At 39.1% G+C, this 24,374-nt stretch overlaps 1 protein-coding gene across 3 annotated transcripts in view; it reads left to right on the top strand.

Moving 5' to 3' along the window:
* Window positions 1-24,374, top strand: part of SH3D19 (SH3 domain containing 19) — a 97,662-nt gene that overhangs the window by 19,593 nt on the left and 53,695 nt on the right. For 2 of the 3 annotated variants that reach the window (XM_006770125.2, XM_006770126.2), the window contains exons 2-4: window positions 14,678-14,718; window positions 21,060-21,100; window positions 22,781-22,823. In XM_006770125.2, the coding sequence (XP_006770188.1) occupies window positions 21,085-21,100; window positions 22,781-22,823 (59 nt within the window). In that variant the 5' untranslated portion in view covers window positions 14,678-14,718; window positions 21,060-21,084. The remainder of the gene's footprint in view (window positions 1-14,677; window positions 14,719-21,059; window positions 21,101-22,780; window positions 22,824-24,374) is intronic. The other variant, XM_006770128.2, reaches the window with a different exon arrangement.

Here is a 24,374-nt window from a genome sequence, read left to right on the forward strand (position 1 = left end):
CTGATAAGCTGCATCTTTATTTACTGGGTTAGTGGGATCCAGGTCAGCACTAGCACAGTAACAAGAACTGGAAGTTCAGGATAGGGTCAGGGACAGGGATCTGGTCCAGCCCTTTCCTTGCAGAAGCTCCCTACCCTTCCTAAAGAGAAGAAGCGTGGGAGAGAAGGCCCCACAGAGGTGGGAGGGATTTGTCATAAGACCTTTCATCTAGTCTGTCTTGGGCTGATGCTGACATGGATGTTTCTTGAAGATGAGATCCCATTGAGAGACACTGTGAGGGCCGGGGGTGCCACGGGCTACAGTGAGCTGGAAGGATCCAGACTGGTCAGCAGGGCATAGAGTTTGCACAAGCAAATGCTCTCACTGTTCTACAAGTCATTTGCCTTTGTCACTTCATGCTACTAAGAAAAAAATCAACACCGACTCCCACCTTAATTCTTACTAAGGCTAACCTAAAACCCATGGGAGTTACATGCAGAGAGGAAATCCAAGGCCAGGGTTTTCAAACTGTTTCCACAGAGCACTTTGGTCCCTGCAGAGGCAAAGGTTGAGCCTGTCACTGGGGCTGGTTGGGGGTCAGTGTAGAGTGAGGGGAGGGCCCAGAGGGACCCGCTGTGTAAGAGGCCATGTGTGCCATGCAGGCTCCAGTTGCTGGGTGATTTCTCTTGTATTCTGAGACATTTACTTCACCTGTTTCCATGTGGCTTCTTCTCTATATCTTTAATTGTAGGACTTCTGTTCAGCTGGATTTCAGGCAGTTCTCAATGATGATTATTCTATAGTTTAGTTATAATTTTGATGTGGTTGTGGGAGGATATGAGGATGCATTTACCTACACTGCCAACCATGACTGAAAGCCAGCATTTCCACTGTTTCAGAGGGTCAGGAATCTGGGAGCAGCTTAGTTAGGTTGTTCCAGCTAAGTGTCTCTCATGAAGTCACTGTCCAAAACAAACATTTCTACTGAGATGTTTGCATTAAAAGGGAATACAAGTGCAGTCATGTGCTACATGATGGTATTTTGTTCAACAATAGACCGCATATATGATGACAATCCCATAATATTATAAGGGAGCTGAAAATTTTCTATCACCTACTGATGTCCTAGCCATTGTAATGTTGTTACAATGTGTTTGTGTTTTAGCTAGGTGCTACACAAAAGTCAAAAAGTTAAATAAAAAGTTTTTAAAGTTAAAAGTTACAATAAGCTAAAGTTAACCTATTATTGAAGAAAAATATTTTTATAAATTTAGTGTAGCCTTAGAGTACAGTGTTTATAAAGTCTACAGCGGTGTACAGTAATGTTCTAGACCTTCACATTCACTCACCACCCACTCACCGACTCACCCAGAGCAACTCCTAGTCCTGCAAGCTCCATTTATGGTGCCCTGTGCAGGTGTACCATTTTTATATTTTATACCGTATTTTTATTGCATCTTTTCTATGTTTAGATACACAAATACTATTGTGTTACAATTACCTATAGTATTCAGTATAGTAACTTGCTGTACAGCTTGTAGCCTAGGAACAATAGGCCATACCATATGGCGTAGGTGTGTAGTAGGCTATACCATCTAGGTTTGTGTAAGTGCACTCACTCTGTGATGTTCACATGACAAAATCATCTAATAATGTCATGATTAAGAAATGCATGACTGTACAGTCTTTATGTTAAAAGGTAAAAGGCTGTCTAAAGTTTGAAACATTTTTATATCACAGGAACAAAAATGAACTAAAGGCTGATTTTTAATTACTTTGGCACAATTGTATCTAGAGCACAAATCAACTTGTATTATAGTTTATAATTATACTAAAGGCCCAGTGCATGAAATTCATGCACTGGGGGGGCGGGGGGTGGGGTGGCCCTCAGCCTGGCCTGCCCCCTCTCATAGTCTGGGACCCCTCAAGGATAGGAGGCGACCTGGCAATCAGGGAAAGGCGATGCCCCATCACACCTCTGCTGCTGCCACTGCTGGCAGTGCAAGCCTCGGCCAGCCCTGGTTGCCTGCACCTCGGGCCGGCCCTGGGGGGCTGAGTGGACTGGGCGCCGCCATCTTGTGACAGTCAATCAGCATATTCCCTCCTTATTGGCTGTGGGCACTGCCATCTTTAGCAGTCAATTAGCATATTCCCTCCTTATTGGCTGTGGGTGCCACCATCTTTGCAATAGTGTGAGGGTCAATTAGCATATTCCCTCTTTATTAGATAGGATTTATGAGTCTGGCTCCTCACCCAAAAGCAGTTGTTCATCTTTGTATCTCCATGTTTGGTATGTAACAGATGATCAGTGGTTAATGTTTCCTAATTTAAGAGGAGACACTTTCAAGTGAGCTAGAAACAACTAGAAATCTGAGTACTGCAAGAAATGTATTTCTTTTTGACGCTATTTGCAAAAGTAAATAAATAGAGTGGAGAAAAGCTTTCTGATTTGTATTTTGTGTTGGTTTCCTTGTCATACTGTCATTATCTCAGGCAGAAAAATCATCCAATAGCCCTGCTACCCCAGTATGGGGACTGTTCAATATCAGATGACTTTCTAGAGAAACTGTTTCTGCTGTTGCTGACCATCCTGTCATGGGAATTCCACCCAGTCCTTCCTAGACCCTTGGTGTTGGGGTTGTCCAGATGCAGGTGGCTTGTGGAGATGAGGTGGAATCAGGAGTACAGCTTGCAAGCATGTCTTTGATTCAAACCCCAACAACAGCTACAGTTCTCTTTGCTCTTTGCTCTCCATCTTCTTCTTGTTCTCTTTTTCTTGAAATTCCAGGAAGAGTCCCAAATATCCTCTGAGGGGTTCAACTCAGCATGCAACAGCTATATATCTCTCTCCTAGAAAAAGTGTGGCCTCAGTTTTAGAATCAGAGTATTTGTCTGGAAGCAACATATGTAACTTTATCACACCAGCCTTGGGTGTTTGGAAAGGCTTTCATCTCTTTGCCACTCCACCAAAACAGGAATGATATTTGCTACCTAGCTAGGCAGACCTATATGTAGAGGGAATTACTAGATAATGTATCTTCTTTTTTTGACAGTAAGGCTGTTAAGAAAAAATAAGTCTATCTACCTGCCTATCTCTGCCTACCTACCTGTTCATTCATCTATCCATTCACACATTGATTTCAATTGATTGCTATTTATTATGAATTCTTGAAGGGTCATGGCCCAAGAAACAATTAGTATATGTTATGGACATTTGTAAGGTGACATAGCCACTGGTTAAAGGTGTGAGCAGGATGATCTTAAGTGCCACTTGAGGTTTGAATTAGGACTGGACTGTCCTGCCAATCCTGTTCTAAAAATGCAAACACTGGACTAGCTGGGAATTTACAGAGTGACTTTGGCTGCTGCAAGAAGGTAAATATTACTATTCATATCCGCAATCTTGCCAATGAGAATCTATTTTATTATTTTTTAAAGTTTGGTTATACTTTAATCTCTCTTTCAGTTGTATTTAACTTGGGTTGACATCCATGATTAGTTCTATATTTGTGATTTTTTTTTCATGTCAGAAATGTGCCAAAGTCATAATAAGGTTTGTGGGAGGCACATCTCACACAAAAGTGTGAACACCCGATCATAATGCTTATGAACTACAAAAGAATCTGTGATGTTTCTTTTAAGATTCTAGATATCCTTAGGTGGTTCCACATTTTCTAATCTGTATTACAATTGCCAGCTTAAAAATCAACCAAAAAACCCAAAACTAAAAGCTTGCCTATTTACTTTTCTTCTTCACTTAACCATAAGTTCTTTTACTGTAGGGGCTCATCTTTTTACTCTTGTCTCAGTCCCTAGGAGAATCCCCGGAACATAGAAGACACTAAGGGAATAATAGTTACATTAATGATATTTTAATTCTAAGTGTTTCTGTTCATTTAATTTGATTATTAACTTCTTATTTTTTTGTTTTATGTTTAAGCAGTACAAGTTTGTTAAATATATAGCTCATTGTTGTTGTTTTTGCTTTTTTTTGTAAGCAGTTTTGAAATCATATGCACGCTGCTGTGCATACTATAATTCTGGATGGTTTTTACCCCTGTAATGGCTTGTAAGATTTGACCTCAGTCTATTTCCAGAGAGTGATTGGTTATCTCATGGTTTGACTGTAATTTTGATTATTCAAAGTTTATGAATTTAACATGAACCAAATACTTTTCTTTTTTGCCATAGCAAATATTTTAAAAAATAACTTAAAAGTATAAAATGAGTAATGTTAATCCTAGTGGGTTTGGCTCAGTGGATAGAGCGTGGCCTGGGGACTGAAGAGTCCCAGGTTTGATTCGAGTCAAGGGCACATTCCCTAGTTGTGTGCTTGATCCCCAGTAGGGGGTGTGCAGGAGGCAGCCAATCAGTGATTCTGTCTCATCATTGATGTCTCTATCTCTCTCTCCCTCTCCCTTCCTCTCTAAAATCAATAAAAATATTTTAAAAATAAAACAAAATGAATAATGTTTACTATATAAAATTTGGAAAATAGAGAGACTTAGGTAGTATGGTGGGCTTCATCATTCCTCAGGCAGTGTCCTCACCTTGAGAGTCTTTGGAAACCTTGCTCCTTTCGTCCACAATATAGTGCTCCATTCAATGTTCACCTGGACCCCGTATCTGCCATTTTCTTCCACATTCTCTTCGGCATCTTCTTGCTTTCTTATTTTCAGCTTCTTTTCCATGTTTTTAGGAGGCAAATTTAAATTTACTCTCTATAAATCTTTCTAAATATCTTGAAAAATAAAATGACTTGTTAGGGGGCAGTGGGACTCAGTGTCCACAGATTTAATGAACATTCATACACTTAAATGAAGGTATCCTGAAATGCATAATACGTGTTCTAAAACTTGTTTTTCTTTGGGCTCCTCAATCTAGAAATGTCATAGATTGGGTAATTTCATATAAGTATTGGTGGTCATCATTTTAAATGACTTTAAAGTCCTTTAACTATCAGATATATTCTTGGTATCCAATGTAAAAGTTTTCCAGTGACTTTGCAAAAAATAGATATTATCTGGTGGACATGCTGCTTATGCTATTTATGTATGCAGCAATTGGAGAAGTTCTTAAATGCTTGCAGTAAAAGTGTTCATGGTGACGGAAGAGGACTTGACTTTGGGTGGTGGGCACACAGTGCAATATACAGATCCTGTAACATAGAAACTCACACCTAAAACCTATATGAATCTATTAACCAATGTCACCCTAATAAATTTAATTTTAAAAAAATTTTCATGCTCTCCAGTGGTCGGAAAACTCATTTGTCAACAGAGCCAAATATCAACAGTACTTCTTCAAAATAGACTCGCCCAGGCCGAAAACCGACTTCTGCACATGGGCCACGAAGTTTCAATCGCACTGTACGTGTGCGCCTGCACGTGGTATTTTGTGGAAGAGCCACACTTGAGGGGCCAAAGAGCCGCATGTGGCTCGCGAGACGCAGTTTGCCAACCAGGGCTCTAGCCAATTTGGCTCAGTGGATAGAGCATCAGCTTGCAGACTGAAAGGTCCCTGATTCAATTCTGTAAAAAATTAAAAATAAAAATGTATAATTAAAAAAAAAAAGAGCTCATACCTCAGTTGGGTTGCAGGCTGCTCCCCAGCCCGGGCCCTAGCCAGGGCTCGTGCAGGAGGCAACCAATCAATGTGTTTCTCTCACATCAGTATTTTCTCTATCTTTCCCTCTCTCTTCCACTCTCTAAAAATCAATGGAAAAATATCCTCGGGTGAGGATTTTTTAAAAAAGTTTTCATGCCTACCCATTGTTGAAGTTTCTTTTCTAATTTCCAGAGAAGAACAAACAAATCCATGTGTTGTTAGAAGGAACTCAGCTGTCTCTGTGTTCCATTTTACATTCTGGGTCAAAGTCCTTGGCTTTATGACAGGAACTCTTTAAGAACTGCATGGTTTTGAAGGACTTGGTTAAATGACTTTTTAAAAATGGGGTTTAGTTTTTATTAATAAAGACCTTATATATAATTTACATTGCTTAGATTTTGCAGTTTTGTATGTTTATTTCTTCATTGTTACTCCCCCTCGAATCCCCCACTCCCATAGATTGAGCCTGTTTTATTCTGGCTTAGACATCAGTGAGATTTGGTGAAAAGATAGAAATGTAATGCTGTAGGAAGTTCTAAAAGGAAGGGTTTAGCCAACTTTAAACCTTTGATCAAGTGATTACAAAGTTAAGAAATGTGTGGCTATGGTATTGACCTTTAAAATATTTTTAAAAAATTACTGGTGTAGGAAAATATTAGTTTCTCATAACAACTTAACAATTTAGTCATTTTCAATAACATTTAAACCAAAATATCTGCCTCACTATTTCAAATTAAAAATGGAGCTAATATTTGAGAAGTTAAACCTTTTTTATATTTTAAACTCAGGGTTTCAAACTGACCTAATTTATTTCTAACTGTTGGAAATGTCAATTAATACTAATCAGTTACAGATGCTTAAAATATGTATTTGTTTTTGCAATGAAATACAGCAAACTATCATCCCTCACCAATTTTATTTTAATCCCACAAAGAACAGAAAGACACGCAAACATGTTTCTCACCTTTTTTCTTCCCCTGCTGCCTTCTACTAAACCCACTGATTTTTCGTTGGTTTTTATTAGTAGTAAGGTTTTATTTTTTACAAGAGGATATTATACTGGTTAAGTGAGATGAATTTTGTCTCCTTTGAAAACTGCCACATGCTCAGGTTAAGGCTTCTTCTCTAACCACTTTGTTTATAATATATTTTGTTGGTACCTACCTCCAAATATCAGCTGCTTCTGAAATTTTTGAATTTGGGTTCTGGTCTTAATTGCCACATCATCAGGAGATACCAGGCACCTATGCTATGTGATTCTCTTTTCTAAGTTTTAATACTAAGTGATTCAAAGTGAGTTAGGAACGATGTCAAAACAAAGACCAAAAATATTGGTCTGTGTTAATCTCCGTTAAATAATTAATCCCCTCATTTTACTCTTATAGACTTATTAGGTTGTGTATGGAATCTAATTCCTCCTTTTCCTCCTTTCATTCTTCCTACCCACTCCTCCCATATCTTTAATATGACTTAAAACTCAAATAATAGATACTGCCAGTTACTTATCTATAAAGAAATAGAATTGATGTTAGGTTATTTTTAAAGGTAGGTTTGTTTATGCAGTAACAAAATAAAAAGAGGACTAAAAGCTATAGCCAGAAATGTTAGAATTAAGAGCTATTCGCCATAACTTGGACATCAGAAAAGTATTACCAGGTAGGTCTCTGAGTTTACAGCAGCAAGTATAAGACGTGGTATCATTACCACTCTCTACATCCCACGATCTTCTGTCCTTTTGTGTAATAGAACCAAGAGAAAAATATATTATGTGACCTGATAAAAAGATATTGGAATACTTGAAAATGTTTAGTAAAAATCAAACTAACACCATAAAGCAGATTTTTTTCCCAAGTAGGTGATAAACTACTGTGCTATTAGAGCTCTTTTTTCCCCCTGAATATTTTTTTCACCCTTGGACAGAGCAGAGGGCTTTTACTTGGTGTTTGCTGCTTATCATATAGGCGTTAGGACTCTGTTACTGTATATGTGATGAAGGAAATATTTGCCTTTAAATTTTCCTTCTGCAATATGACCAAGTGACTCTTTGGATTTCCAGCAACTTTTCTGTGTCCTAATTTTTCTTGCTAGGTGTTGTCCCCTGATAGACAGTCTCATGTGTGTTGCAGGAATTTTCCCTGAACCAGGTTTTCCCTGAACGTGCATAAGGAAGTGACCAAAGGGATCTGTCAACCTTTTTTGGTAGGTGCTCTGCTGCGTATAGTTTTTGAAATGACGGGTTTAGAGAAAGGTCTGTGTGGCCTATTCCTTTTTTAAGTTTTTTAAGAACATCTTTTTACACCCTTTAAAAGTCATTGTTAAATAGGGTGTAATGGATAAGTCAGTTGTTTTTTAGGAGACTTGTTCTTTACCTATGATCTAAAATATTTTATGGTACAGAATCCGAACATGATGAGAGGACTTTAAAAATTGGCTTAATTTTTTTTAATTTGCCATAATTATCATTATTATATTACTAGAGGCCCAGTGCATGAAATTCATGCACTTGACTGAGGCGGCCCTCAGTCCAACCTATGCCCTCTCGCAGTCCGGAAGCCCTCGGGGGATGTCCGTCAGTCAGAAATCCTTAGCACTGCCACAGAGGCAGGAAGGGCTCCCACCACTGCCGCTGCACTGACCACCAGGGGACAACTTCTGCATTGAGCATCTGCCCCCTGGTGGTTAGTGCGCATCATAGTGATCAGTTGTTCCACCGTTTGGTTGATTTGCATATTAGCCTTTTATTATATAGGATAGTTTAATGTAGTTTAATAGCAAACTTACAGGAACAGCACAGAAGACAGACAACATTAAAAACAAGTACTTGCATGTAGGACATCTGAGTTAGAAAAGTACAGTGAATGGATGGAATCTACTGTATGATAAAAATGCTACAAACACCATTTAGTTGCCATCAATAAGAAATTTACTTGTTTTGAACTCTGTATCTGGCAGATAGCTTATCTTTTTCTGGAGTTTTGTTCTCTGTTCTTTCATTTGGGACATGTTTTTTTGTCTCCTCAGTTTGGCTGCCTCCCTGTGTTTGTATGTATTAGATAGAGCTGCTATGTCTCTGGGGCTTGGTATAACGGCCTTGTAGTAGGTGTCCTGTAGGGTCCAGTGGCACAGCCTCCCCATTCACTCGCACTGGGCACTCCAGGTGCATTCTCCTGTTGTAGTTGAGCTTTGATTGCATTTGGCACGTCAATGGGTGGTATTTACCTCCAGGCTCAGAGGACTGGCCATGACCACTGTGAAGGATCTGCTGTGCAGGGCTGACCCCAGGAGCAGAACTCACTTCAGTGGGGTTCAGGTACCCAATAAGTACACCCTCGGAGTGTTGCTCATGGCGGTGGTTGGGTGGTACTTCTGCGTGATCTGAAGTTGTCCACCAGGTCCACTGGCTCTGGGACCTCCTCGATGTGGCTTCTCCTTTACATCCTTGGTTGTAGAGCTTCTGTTAGCTAAATTTTGGGCAGTTCTGAATGATGGTTGTTCTGTAGTTCGGTTATGGTTGTGGGAGGTTTTGAGCACCAGAGTACCGGGTTTACCTATACAGCCACCTTGACCGGAAGCCTGCCTTCTGCCTTTTAAGGACTGCTGCTGCTGTTATGAGGTGTCCTTGTTCTCAGTGGGATAGAAAACTAATGCTGAGGTGTGAGGGTCAAAGACCCTTCCAAAAGGGAAATGAAGGGTGAGGGGAAATGGCTTTCAGAACCTGAGGAGAAGAACCAAAAGCTGGGATCAAGAGAGAATTGTCTCTGGTCTCTTTGCCTAATGATTTATCTTTTCCCAAGATTTTGGGGGCTCTCTATCTGTTTAGGATCCCATTTTAGCCTTTCACCCTACCCTCTTTTGATAAGCCCTTCTCAGGCTCTGCTATAGGACCATTCTCTAACTACCTTTGCACATAACCTTAGTTATTAAGAAGGTGTTTTCAAGAATGAAAACTGCATTTTTAAAGTGTCTTTACCAAATGAAATTAATTTCTAATGATGAGTTTTCAACAGTTAGGATGATGATAAGTTTATTATTATGTGTGCCCAACACACAATCCATTTTACCATGAAAAAAATGAGGCTTAGAGTGTAGGTATCAGGGTAATTACTTCATAAGTTATATAAATGTCTAATCACGGGACTGTACACCTGAAACTAACATAATATTGTATGTCAAATATGTCTGAATTTTTAAAAAGGTCCCTTTCGTCCACAGGCCAATGCTCAGCCACTGAGCCAAACCGGCTAGGGCAAAATATATATATACATCTCTATATCTATATATCTATATATCTATATCTATATATTTTAAGAACCAAAGGCAAAAGATTTGGATTAACTCTGCCAATGGCCAGGACATAGGCTTATAAATTTAGATGGAGTGAAGATGCAGTCTTGCAGTCCTTTGTTTTATCATGAAGGGACCTAGGCTCAGGTTCCATCTGAACAGCAGAAACCAGAGGATAGCAATCTCAAAGAAAACAAAATTATTTTTTTAATCCTCACCCAAGGATATGTTTTTATTGTTTTTAGAGAGATAGGAAGGGGAGAGGGAGAGAGAGAGAGAAAAAGAGAGAGAGAGAGAGAAACATCGATCAGCTGCATCCTATACACTCCCCAACCGGGGATCAAACTTGCAACCTAGGTAAGTGCCCTGACTGGGAACCAAACCCATGTGGTTGCCTCCCGTATGCACCCTGACGGGATCAAACCCACAACCTTTTGGTGCATGGGATGATGTTCCAACTAAGTAAGCTACCCCACCAGGGAAAAGGAAAAAAAAATCTTTAAAAAACATGCTGTATTTTTCTGTGTATATGACTATTATTTTCTAAAATCATTAGACTGAAAATTGAGGGGCATCTTATACATGGAAGTCAAGGAGGGAGTCCCACGGATGCATAGCTGCCCATACCTTGTCAAAGAGGCTTCCTCCAATCACGAGCCTTATTGTTACTGATGTCAGCTGATGCCTTAATTGGAGGTGGAGGTGGAGAGTGTGCAGATGCAACAGGGACTGGAGTGTTCTGAGCCCATAAAGATGTCAAAAAATAAAAAGATAAATACTGGTAAGCGATTGTCTTATTCTGCAAAATTCAAACTGAATGTAATCAGCTATGCAAAAGAGCATGGAAATAAAGCTGCAGAGACAATTTGGACCTCCTCCCACTGAGTGTATAATCAGACAGTAGAGAAAACAGGAAGCACAACTCCTTAAGGTGCCAAAAATGAATAAGGCCTTAAGAGGGAAATCAGCAAAATGTTTAAAATATTGATTTCTTAATTTGGGGTTGGAAAAGTGTGGGGGGCATCTTATATATAGAAAAATACAGTGAACTCTTAGGCCTACTATCTGCATGATATCAGACCCCTAAGGGGGAACCTGCCAAGGTTTGTAAGTATTGTCAGATGTTTTGTGTTGCCCCTAAAGATTATAAACAAATGATAATTGTGTCTCACGTTTATTGAACACACACTTTGTTCCAGGCACTGTGTAAAATGCGTTAATGGACTCTCCCTCTTACTCTTTATAACAACCTCATGCTTTTACACATGAGGAAACAAGATGCCTTAGAGAAACTAAGTAATTTGCACAAAGTCACACTAGCCATCAAGTGGAGGCACCAGAAGGGAATATGGATAGTTGGATTCCAGAATTAGCTCTCTGAACCAGCAGGCTCTGCTGTCCCTCCTTTGATCAGTGGTCATGGGGCCATGTCTACCTCCAGGGTGGCCCTCGGTGGAGGTTTTCAGCTAAGACATGAGCCTGAGTTTATGCTGAGGGGAGGACTCCCATGAGGTTTTCTCAGACAATAGAGTGGTAACTTCACCTCTAGTCCTTGCTCTGCAGAACATCTTTAAACCTCAGTTTTTGCATTTGAGATACAGAAATGGTATGCACTGCACAGCCAGCATCTCCCAAAACTACTTCTCATGGAAATGTACTTGACCACAGGCCTTCTTTTTCATTAGTTCCTCTCAGAAAACCCATTAACCTCTAAAGGAGAACTTTAAACTTTTAGAGCAGGGGTCCTCAAACTACGGCCCGCGGGCCACATGCAAATACAAATATTATATTTGTTCCCGTTTTGTTTTTTTACTTCAAAATAAGATATGTGCAGTGTGCATAGGAATTTGTTCATAGATTTTTTTAAAACTATAGTCTGGCCCTCCAATGGTCTGAGGGACAGTGAATTGGCCCCCTGTTTAAAAAGTTTGAGGACCCCTGTTGTAGACTGTAAGTTCCCCAGTGGCTGGAACCATGTCTGACTTATCTCTATATTTAATGCTTCAGGGCAGTTCTTGGCCACTCCATAGTTCTTACTGTTATACTTTGTGTCCCAAACAAGAATGCAACAGATTTTTCACTGTTGTTACCTGAATTTCATCAGCTTTTCAAGTATGTTTCTCAGAGTGTTGTATCCCTTTGATTGGGTTACAGAGCACTGGTTTTCTCTCCTACTTCTCTTCCTCGTCAGTCAATTTTGTTCAGGTTTAGTGCTTTTTAGAGAATTAAATTGCCATTATCATCAATTCTGCAGCTAGAATTCTCACTGAGGGTACTGTTCTTTCAAGGATAGGGGTATAATGCCTAATAAAAGAAATCATCCAAATTAGAATTTAGTTCATCCCAATTTGTTTAGCTATAGCATTTCTGTTAAATGAAGCCAAACTTTGAGTGATGTCAAATCATTAACATTGGAGCCAGAGCCTAACAAAGAGAAATATTACTATTAAGAGGATAAAAAATAAGATATGTGCAGTGTGCATAGGAATTTGTTCATAGATTTTTTTAAAACTATAGTCTGGCCCTCCAATGGTCTGAGGGACAGTGAACTGGCCCCCTGTTTAAAAAGTTTGAGGACCCCTGTTTTAGAGTTTGGGAAATGCCATTTTAGACATAAAATACTGGTTGTTTGGGTGGTCAGTTGGTTCATTGGTCAGTTGGTTCATTGGTTGGTTTATAGATCTAGTCTAAATATGACACTGCAAATCTTGAGGAGTGTAGAACTTGGACTGAACTCAGTCAAAATTCTATTTGGGGCCAAGATTCCCTCCCCACCCCCAACTTTTTATTGAAGTATAACATACAGAAAATTGCACAAAGTGTGCAGCTCAATTGATTATCACATCTACTCAGCACCTCAGAAGACCTCTCCCCCTGTGTTAGTTTCTTAGGGCTGCTGTAATAAAGTGCCACAAACTGAGTGACTTAAAATAACAGAAATTTATTGTCTCTCAGTTCTGGAAGCTGGAAGTCTGAAATCAAGATGTTGGCAGGGCTATGCTTCCTCTGAAATCCATAGTTGAATCCTTCCTCACCTCCTCCTACCTTCTGGTGATTTGTCAGCACTCTGGCATTCCTTGGCTCACAGCTGTGTCACTCAAGACTGCCTTTGTTGTCACACAGCACTTTCCCTGTGTGTCTCTGTCTTCACATGACCTTCTTATAAGGACACCAGTTATGTTAGATTAGGGCCCACCTACTCCAGTATAACCTCATCTTAACTAATTACATTTGTAATGATCCCATTTCCAAATAAGTTCACATTCTGAGGTACTGGGAGTTAAGACTTCAACATATATTTGGGGGGAGGGGCAATTTGACCCAAATACCGCCCCCCCCACCCCCATGTTTTACTTCAGTCAGTACACCTTTCTTCTTTACAAAGGCAACAAAGGTATTTTTAAGTAATAATAATATCACACCAAATAAGTGTTAATGAGCAAGGAGAGTATGATGTAGATATTCAATAGCATCCCTATGTCTTGCCTGTGCACAGATGGTACTGTGGCTTTTTTCCCCTTGCTTCTAAATACTGATTTTGATTCTTTTAATTACTGTGCCTAAGTCAATAGACACAATATTAACATACAAATTCACTCCAGTTTTATACCAAGAAGTTTTTCCTAAAGCCTTCAGTTGACCTATTTGGGTTTTAGTGCTATTACCTCTTTTATATATTACCTTATACTGGTTTTTTTTTTTTTCCAAGTAATTGTTTACAGAAAGCTTTCAAGACATTTTTTAAAAATCAGTATTACTGAAAACACGTTTTTATATTATTGTCCTAGCTTTGTGGTATTATAGAACTTTTCTTTTTTTCTTGTGTGGCAGAATAGTATATTTTTAAAGTATCTCTTCCATAAAATGGACTGGTATATTATTGTGTCTTCCTATTGTAGTTATCTAAGATATAGCAAGCGTATTTATACAGGTTACACAAGTGGAAATTTTAAAAGAGTATAAATTCAAAAATAAGTATAAATTTTAAAAGACTATTCTGAAAAAAACTGAGGAATTTCATAAATAAGAATTTTTTTTTCTAAATCATAGCATTAAACTGTCATGTTTGCATATTTTTCTAAATGATTCAAAAACAGTTAGTCCACCTGGTATGAATACAGCTAAACAACCTGGAAAACTAATAGCATAACCTTTGCAGTTCTAGAGGGTTTTGACAAATGAGTAAACAGAAGCTTGGAAGAGGTCTGTGACCTGCCCAAGGTTGCACAGTCAGAGGCAGTCATGACTAACCAGCTATTGAACAAAAATCAAAGCAGACTTTTATTTTTAGGTGGTGATGTTTTAATTCTAATCTTAGGGTGAAATACTATTGGTGCTTAGGTCAAATTGACTTTAAATAATCTGTTTTGACCTGAGAAGATAAGAATTCCAAGGTCAAACACGAAGAGATGGAGGGCAGGGTTAAAAAAAATTTTTGAGCACCAGGTAATTGCCACCTAACTTCAAGAAGTTCCCTGGAAAAAATAAAATAAAATAAAATAAAATAAAGAAGTTCACTGGAAAAAACAGTATGTAGGTAGCTATAAAAGCAACTTCAAGGCAAAATTTTATTTATACTGCAGATGTACTTCATCAGACTCCTCGCCTCCCATAAAACATTTTAAATATCAAAGGCAATTTTTAAATGTTTTTTTTAATTTGTGTTTTGTAAAAAGAATAGACCAGTAATTAATGTATCAAACTTGCTACTTGGCGCCATATTGAGTCCAGAAATGGCCTGGCACGATCAATGATTCTTCTTCAAAAGGATTAATGAATGTGTAATAAGTTTTCTTTCTTTTTCTAGCCAAGGACCCTTGTCATCCATTCGAGCGGTAATCAAGAGATGTAAGTTTGTTTTCTCCTGCTCTACATTTTCCTCTCTAATAATTTTAAATGATGGTTTAGATTTCTAGCAAGTGATTGTGTTTGATGAATCTTACAAAGAATCCAACCAGAAGAGCTTCTCCTAAGGCAGTGATGGCGAACCTATAACATGCGTGTCATAGGTGACAAGCGAACTCATTTTTTTGGTTGACTTTTCTTTGTTAAATGACATTTAAATATATAAAATAAATATCAAAAATATAAGTCTTTGTTTTACTATGGTTGCAAATATCAAAAAATTTCTATATGTGACACGGCACCAGAGTTAAGTTAGGGTTTTTCAAAATGCCTACACGCCGAGCTCAAAAGGTTTGCCATCACTGTCCTAAGGAGTAATAATCCATTTCAGACATGCAGCTAGTTTTTCAACTTTCTTTTCAACTTTTATTCATTGATAAGCCAGTTCCTCAGAACATTTTTCCCTTATAGAACTAAGCTGTTAAAAATAATCTGGATTATCTACCTAGTTTCTATGATCTAATATAAATTTTATATAACCATTTTCTAAAGGTAGAGACATCTGATGGGTTTGAAAAATACCAAACAAGCCCTGTCCTTTTTTATTTGCTTTCACACTATTTTTATTTATCTGTAAAAATGTCTATGGAGATTGGCTCATACTTCCACATACAGGTAGAAGTGACTTAATGGAATTTCTCCAGAATGGTAGAGTCATACTTACTAACTTTACCTCTTGGTTAAAGCGTTGAAACATGCTCTTGGTATGTAGGATTTTAACATTATTTTTTAAGATAGATTTTTATTGATTTCAGAGAAGAAGGGAGAAGGAAAGAGAGATAGAAATATGAATGATGAAAGAGAATCATTGATCGGCTGCCTCCTGCACACCCCACACTGGGGATCCAGCCCACAACCCGGACATGTGCCCTGACCGGGAATTGAACCTGACCTCCTGGTTCATAGGTTGACGCTCAACCACTGAGCCAAGCCAGGCAGGCTTAACATTCTTTTTAATAAAGGCTGAGCAAAGCTCCCTTTTCCAAATAGAACATGGCTTACTCATTATAAAAAGAGATAAGATAAGGATTTTAGATGTTCTTCACATTATTTGAGCTGAGATCAGCACTCTAAGGAAAATGTATACTATTTTTAGAAACATCATTTGTAGTATTCAGTATGAATTTAGGATATCCACAGGTTGTGAAGAATATGCATTTGAACTCATTGCAGTGAATAGTTTGTAAGGTGGCAATACAGAAAGAAATTCCACAGTTCTCCATGTTGCTACACATTTCATTTTTATTGTTCGTGGTGAATTATAAAAATGTGGGGCTGCCACAGTTTATGTTGAAGGGAGTTCAAATATGAAAATAAAAAATTCATGACAGCTTTACATGCCTTAGAGCCCATGGGGAGAGAAAAGGGGAGAAAGATCATTTAAATAGGTCTGGAATTTAGGCAAGAATTTCTTCCTGCAGGGGGTGGGGGTGGGGGTGGCTGAGGAGAGGTCAATGGTGGGGAAAGGAGACTTATGTAATACTTTAAACAATAAAAAATTTAAATAAAAAAAATTTCTTCCTGGAGATACAATTTTGGGGTAATCAAGGTTATAGGCAAAATCCTGGCAATAGCTAACCATTTATAACGTGTAAAGGATGCAGCAGATGACAGAGGACAGAATCTTAGGAAGCATGATATTTGGGACTAAGCTGTGCTTTAAAGGTGCTGTAGGGCAAAGATGCATGACCCAAAAACCCAGTCCTGCTGAGGAGAGGCCTCCTTTCACTGAGTCCTGTCCTCTGGCCCCTGCCTTTGTCCTCTGGCTTTTTACTTTTCTCTCTCTTGGGTTTCAGGACTTCTTTGTTGGCGATTGTAATCTGTACCTGACTTCCCATTGATCCTTCAGGATGGATCTTGCTTACCCTGAGGCTGTGTGCCATGCAGGGCGTGAGGAGAAGGTACTTAATAAGGAATGGGCAAAACGAGGCTGAAAAGAGTGGTCAGGATAATAGAAAAACTAGGAGAGCCTAGCCAGTTTGGCTCAGTGGATAGAGTGTTGGCCCACGGACTGAAGGTTTCGTTTCTGGTCAAAGGCACATGCTTTGGTTCCAGGCTCAATCCCTGGCCTAGTCGCGTGCTGGAGGCATCCAATCAATGTGAGATGTGTCTGTCTCACATTAATGTTTCTCTCTCTGTGTCTCTTCCCCTCTTTTTCACTCTCTCTAAAAATCAATGGTAAAATATCCTAAGATGAAGATTAACAAAAAAAGAAAGGAAGGGAGGAAGGGAGGGAAGGAGGGAGGGAGGGAGGGCGACTACGAGAAGGCTGTGTATTAGAGGTCAAAGGAAGTGAGGTTCGAAAAGAATGAGTGGACCACAAATATCTCTTAATGCTGCAGGAAGGTCAGGCACAAGGTGGCTGATAATAGGTCATTATATGTGGCACTCAGGAGGTCAGTGGTGACCTTTGAGAGAGCAGTTTAAATAGATGATTGAAGTTGGAAGCCACACTTTGATTTGAATGATGAATGGAATATGTAGAAGCTGGGACAGCTGGGGTAGGCTAGTCTTCTATGAAATATGGTGGTAAATAGGAGAAGAAAGGGTTGTAGCTTGAGAAGGCATGAGGGTCAAGCAGAGAGGATATTTGAACATGTTCACAGACTATTTAGGAAGAGGAAGTTGGAGGCCTCTGTAGGCAACAGGGAAGGAATCCGGGGAGAGATCAAACTGCAGCCAGAGTGAAGAGGAAATTGGTGAAGCAACCCCGGCAGAAAGGAAGGAGGAAGTGAAACAATGGGAAAACTCTTGCTTTGAAGAACCTTTTTTTAAAAATTAACACATTTGGCTTTAATTCTTATGTGTTAGTTAGTATATGCTAAAGAAATATTTGTTGGTTGCATGTATTGCTGATCTACACTAATAAAAGACAAATATGCATATTGACTGTACCTTCGCTATGCCTTAAGCCACGCCCACTAGCCAATCAGAGCAACTATATGCAAATTACCCCAACCAAGATAGCGACCAGCAGCCACAGAGCTGGAGCAAGCAGGAGGCTTGGTGGCCCCAATGATGGAGGAAGCCAAGCTTCCCGCCTGCCGTGGCCCTGGCTCTGAGCTCCACTCAAAGCAACAAAGTTTCAATTATAGAAGGTAAATAAATCCCAGAATAAAAAAAAAAGAAAGAAAGAAAGGAGACACTGGGAGCTTCCATCACCAGGGGGGCTTGCCTAGCCTGAAAATGGCCCTCAGCTCCTCACCCAGACTGGCCAGGCCACCGCAGTGGGGACCCCCACCTTGAAGGGGGTGTGACCAGCTGAAAACAGCCATCAGCCCCTCACCCAGGTTGGCCAGGCACCCAAGCAGGACCCCCACCCTGATCCGGGACACCCTTCAGGGCAAACCAGCTGACCCCCACCCATGCACCAGGCCTCTATCCTATATAATAAAAGGGTAATATGCAAACTCACCCTAACAGCAGAATGACTGGGAATGACTGGTCACTATGACACACACTGACCACCAAGGGGCAGATGGTCAATGCAGGAGCTGCACCCTGGAGATCAGTGCACTCCCACAGGGGGAGCTCTGCTCAGCCACAAGCCAGGCTGACGGCTTCCAGTACAGCGGTGGTGGTGGGAGCCTCTCCCGCCTCCTCAGCAGTGCTAAGGATGTCCGACTGTAGCTTAGGCCTGCTCCCCGCTGGCAAGTGGACATCCCCTGAGGGCTGCTGGGCTGCCAGAGGAATGTCTGACTGCCAGCTTGGGCCTGATCCCCCGGGAGTGGGCCTAAGCCAGCAGGTGGTCAATCCTCCAAGGGGTCTCAGACTGCAAGAGGGCATAGGATGGGCTGAGGGACCACCCCCAGAGTGCACAAATTTTTGTGCACTGGGCCTCTAGTGTTAAATAAAAAGACAAACAGATTCTCACATGATGCCATGTAAATACAGAATGAAGAATAATTATGGCACCCTTTTGCCCATTCTATAAGAAAAAATTGTAAGAAATTTTTTATTTACTCAATCCATTGAAATGTTTGCTTTATTATCCCAAACATAATCATCTAACCCTGCCAAGGAGAAAAACTATCACATTTTTAAGGCAATGTTCCTTAGCTGGTTGTATTTTAAATTCTTTCATGATGAGTATGGTTTCAATCAAGCCTTTAGGTCTTTCTTTTTTCATTTGTTTTTATGACTCCTAAATATATTTGGTAAAGATCATAAAATATTCTAACTGGATATATCTAGGATTTCATGCTTTCCCTTTCGTTAACTTTTTAAAAGAAAAATTATTCTCTGAAATTCAGAAATAGCTAATATTCATTGCCTACTGTAAGTCAGGAACTGTTCTTATACATTATAAAATAATGATCTACATTCTAGGTGTTAACCCCATTTTATACATGGTAGGGACACTGAGAGGTTAAATGGCTCCACAAGGTAGAGCTTAGATGTGAACCTAGATTTCCTGAGACTCTGAGGCCATGAGCTTTTCCATTGCATGGATGTTCTTGTTACCATGTCATAGGCATCTAGTTCATACCCTGTCTCAAGCAAATGTAGTTAGTTATTTTTTATTATTGTGATTTTCATTGGTAAGGATTATAGCAAGGAAGCTTATAATATAACTAGAGGCCCAGTGCATGGGTCCATGCTCATTGAAAGGAAATTAATTAGAAGGTGGCCCATGGGGCGGGACTGGGTGAGATGAGCTGGACATGCCCTGGAGCCAACCTCCCGTGGTCCTTCCCTGGCTGGATGCACCTGGAGTGGCGCCAGGGCTCGAAGGACATCTGCTGAGTGAGCGGGGTCCTTCCAGCAGATGGGGTCTCTTGGCCTGGTTTGTGGGGATCGGGCTGAAACCAACAGTCCCACATCTCCCGAGCGGTCCCAGAGTGTGAGAGGGCACTCTGCAAAGTTGCTGTTGCTTGGCAGCTCCTGTGTTGAGCATCTGCCCCCTGGTGGTCATTGCGCATCATAGCTACTGGTCGGATGGTCGCTTAGGCTTTTATATATATAGATGATCCTTCTGTGTGTTTATTTCTTCTGACCATCATTTTATCGATATTTTTGAATTATTGAGAATCAGGAGAAGCATCCAGCTCTCCTGGCTCCACAAGGAGTTAAACAGCTTCAGGGAACAAACTGCCCCCAGCCCTTCCTGTAATGGGCTGTAGGCCCTGGGATAATCTATTTAACCTCTCCGTGTCTCAGTCTCCTCATCTGTAAGGTTGGGGTAGGATGATCACTGAGGATCCTTTCATGCTTATGATCCTGATGGAGCATAGGCAGAGTCTTTATTAGTACTAATATCGCAAATCCAGTTCTCAGTATTTTATGAACAGCTGAATATTAACTTGTTTTGTGCTTAGAATTTAACTATATGAGTTAGAAAAGTTTCAAAATGATACAACAGCTTTAATTGAACATACTGCCTTTATACTGTGGTTTAATCCAAAATGTACAAGAGACTAGCAGCAGTTTGTGGTAGGGGTTAAGAGCCCTGTCTCTATGGGCTTTGGTGGCAAACTCAGTTTTCCTGGCAACAACTACATCAAATCTGTTTAATCTGGGAAAGTGAGAACGGATTAAGTGGGTGGTTAAGAAATTTGCCGGAAGAGTGTGAAATACTACACGAAAACCTGCCATGAACATCTAAAGTGTTTCTAGCTGCTAAACTTGTTCAATACTGACAAAAAGAGCCAGTCATTCTATGGGGATCAAGAGAGAAAAGAAATTTCACAAATGAGTGAATGTGAAAAAAATCGGAGCAGGAAAGGAGAAGGCAGTGCTTCTGAAAGGATGCAGAGATCTGTGAGTTATGTTTGGGAGACCTCGCCCTCATTTGGCTATTTACAGAGTGGGAATGCCACTCTGCTAACCAGAGGGGGGGCCTCTTACTAATGGCCTGTGGTGTGCAAGGGCTGAATCAAGTAACAAGCAACTGATTTAAAATGATGTAAATTGAATACTGAATTTCCTTTTAAGTATTATGTATACTTTAATATTGATTCCTATTGAAGTCGCAAATTGATTTTTCAGAATGGTTTTTAGGGATATTTTTTGCACTGTTGTTAAAAACTATAGGTAGATTTTTTACTTTATTTTTTTTACTGTGGTTATGAGTGTGGATGTCTGGTCTGTACAGACATGTCTTTGCCACAGCACACTTCTTTACTCCCTGAAACTATGGTTCATCAACTTTTCCTTTCTGTAGAAGTATGCAGAGTGGCATGGTGAGACAGACTTGCTCTCAAATTCCTTTTAGAGCATAAGCAACTGGGTTCACTCTTTTTCCTCCCTTTCTTCTTCTATAACCCCTTCTTTTTTTCCCTTAGCACTCATGAATAGTGCACAGCAAAAATGCCCCGTGGAAGAGGTATGTTTGTGACGAATAATATGATGTGATGTACAAGTGCTGTGCCTGCTGTTTCTGGCTTTAGTGGTGATGGTGATGTGATTGTAGCACACTTAATGAGCCACTTACTTAATGAAACCAGCCTTACCAATCAGACCCACCACTCAGAGCTCTAGCCTCTCTGTCCTTTCATTGCAGTAGACAAAATGCACCTCAGCTTGGTTCAACTTTTGATAAAAATTGAAGTCAAACCAGTTGATGATATGAATACAAGACACCCTCCAACTTGATATCCAAGAGTTTTGGTTTCTAATGTTGGGTTTGCTTTGCCAGCCCAGAATAGATTCAGCTGTCACAGCCACCTCTATCCCTGTCTTCCCAGCTTTGTCAGTCTCCTTGCTCAGAGAGAACCAGAAGTTAATAAGAGGAAAAAAGCTAAGATTCATACCTTCAACCTTTACAAATCAGAAGAATTAAAAAAATCAGCGTATTGGAGAGATAGGAGGGCAACTAGCAGAAATAGTTAATATCTGAAACAAATTCCTGTTTATGCACAAATCATTTTGATATACCTGGTAGTGTAGGAAGATTTTTAAAAAAAGATATCTTTAGAATGTGCTCTTTGAAAATAGGGATATAATTCTGAATTGCACATATGTGTACCATGTGACCCTATATGTGACATATTGTCCAGATCATCTGATTAAGACCTAATTTAATTTTAAAATAAAATTTGGAAAATTTTTAAATGATCTAGCTTTTTGAGATTGAGGCTTGAGGGAAAAGTTAGTGCTGCATATATAATAATATATGCTATAATAAATATGTTTATAAAAGTGATTTGGACAGTTCTTGTATTCATTATTTTTTAATTTAGGTACTAAAACAAAGACTATAAAACTCCAGAAAAGTTAGAAAATTGATGAAAATTTAACCACCTTTATTCTCTTTACAATAGTTATTAAAAAAAACTATAAAAGTATAGTCATAGATCAGAATAGACATGTAACAAAGTTGTCTGCCCATTGTTACTTCATGTAATTATAATGCTCTTGTCATGCAATTTCTATTTATAGCTATCTTTTTTCCCCTCTGTTCATTCATTAACTTATTTTCAGAACTCTAGAATGTGCTTTGGAGGGTTTTTGAAATCTATGCTATCTTATGAATTCAAATATGTGCTATACTTAACTTGATACCATATGAAAAGATCATTTTGATTTGCTTTTCTACTGTGGTTGTTAAAATACATATATTCTGCTATTTCTCCATGTTCCTCTCAGATATCATTCCCTCTAAACCTAATTCAGGTATAAAATACCTTTAATTCTTTCTTCCTCCCTTTCTTTCTTTCTTTCTTTCTTTCTTTCTTTCTTTCTTTCTTCTATCCTTATCAAAACATTCTCTTTACGGCACTATCCTATGTCTCTATATCTGTATCTATAATTCAGTATATAGAAATATATCATTAGGTACTGGTTTTTAATAACTATAATTTATTTCTAATTATAAAAGAAATATAAGATGTGATTAAAAGATTTGCAAAAAATAAATGAAAGTTATTTTTAATCCTTCAAAAAATCCATAATTCTATATGATATCAAGTATAAGCTATTTTTTCAATAATATACCCTATAAAAATTTAAACCTTTATTGAATATACTAATTTTGTACTACATCAATGTATTCTTTCTTTTATAGCTTCTCGGACTTCTATACAGAGTGAGCTTCATCGAGATAGGAGGTATGGTTATATTTATAATAGAGGGCATATATTCTGCTCATAATGAAATAAAAATTTTATCAGTTAGCACATTAAATATTTCTCTTTCATAAGCAGTGTATTACAACATTCTGCCTCATCAATACATTTCCTGAATTAATCTATAAGCTTGAATGATAGAGACTTTGCTTGAGAGGAGAAGGAATACAAGCCTAAAAGTGTTCTTTTGAGACTAATTATTTACTGACATCAATTTGAAAATGTTTATTAAGCAGCTACTATATATAAAGCATTATCGGAACTGCTTCAAAGGAGTGCTTTGTACCTCATAGCTACTTAGTACATGTCGCATAGATAAATGATGAATGACAGGATAGGAAATTGAGTGGAAGGATAAAGAAAGGAAAAGAGGCAGGCAGGCAGGCTGGATTGATAGCTGAATGCATAAGTGGCTAGATGGTTGGCTGGAGAAAGGGAAGAAGGTCACTGAATACACAAAAAGACGGACAAATAGACAGATAGAGGGCTGAATGGATGGAAAGATTAGCAGGTGGATAAATGGATAGATTTTTATAAAACAGCTTCCATGCTTTCAAATTTCTTAGGGTATGGTACCTGGGAATGAAGAACAAGGACTTTAGAGTGAGGCATTATGCAAGTTCAAATCATGACTTTACTTTCTCACCATGTGACCTTGGCAAGCTATGTAACCTTTCTTCGCTTCAATATCCCCATCATTAAAGCGGTACAAACCAGACCTCCCTCATAAGGTTGTTACACGGATTAATGCGTGTAGAGTGGTTAAAATTTATTAATTATTAACTCATTATTTAGTTAAAAGCTATAAGCAGAGGTTCTTAGGTACTGCCATTCAAATGTAATTTATAAGTAGGTTCCACCGTTTCACAAGCTAGCATGAGAGTGTGTCTATACATGGGGTTGCGGGGAGGGAGGGTGTTTATTTTATTAATATTTTTATTGATTTCAGAGAGGGAGAAAGAGAGAAACGCCAGTGATGAGAGAGAGTCATTGATCGGCTGCCTCCTGCACATCCCACACTACGGAATGAGCCCGCAATCCGGGCATGTGCCCTGACCAGGAGTTGAACTGTTACCTCCCGGTTCATAGGTTGATGCTCAACCACCAGCCGGGCTATACACAGTTTTGATAATGATAGTGCTTTTTGGTTTTGTTTTTATTTGGCATAGAGTGCTAGAAAAAGGAAGAGCAGGTATCCTCATCATTATTTGTTAGAACGGAAACTTGAGGCTCAGAGAGGTGATTGATCAGTTCAGTTGGTATTTGTTAGGAAGTCAGGTTGAAGGTAAGATTTAAACATGAAACTGTATAATCAGGTTAAGAAAATTATGAAAGAAGCCATGCCTAAATTACTATGGCTCCTCAGTGTTAAAGAATAATCATCAAATTCGTGTACAAAACTGACAAGGAACACGGACACACACACCAGGGTCTAGAAATGAACATGTGAACTCTAAATACCTAAAGATAACTTGGAATTTGGACAGAGGTGGAGTGAGGAGGAAGAAGGTATTCTATTTATATGGTATCATT

This window comes from Myotis davidii, unplaced genomic scaffold, assembly GCF_000327345.1.
Source record: "Myotis davidii unplaced genomic scaffold, ASM32734v1 scaffold323, whole genome shotgun sequence".
NCBI lineage: Eukaryota > Metazoa > Chordata > Mammalia > Chiroptera > Vespertilionidae > Myotis > Myotis davidii.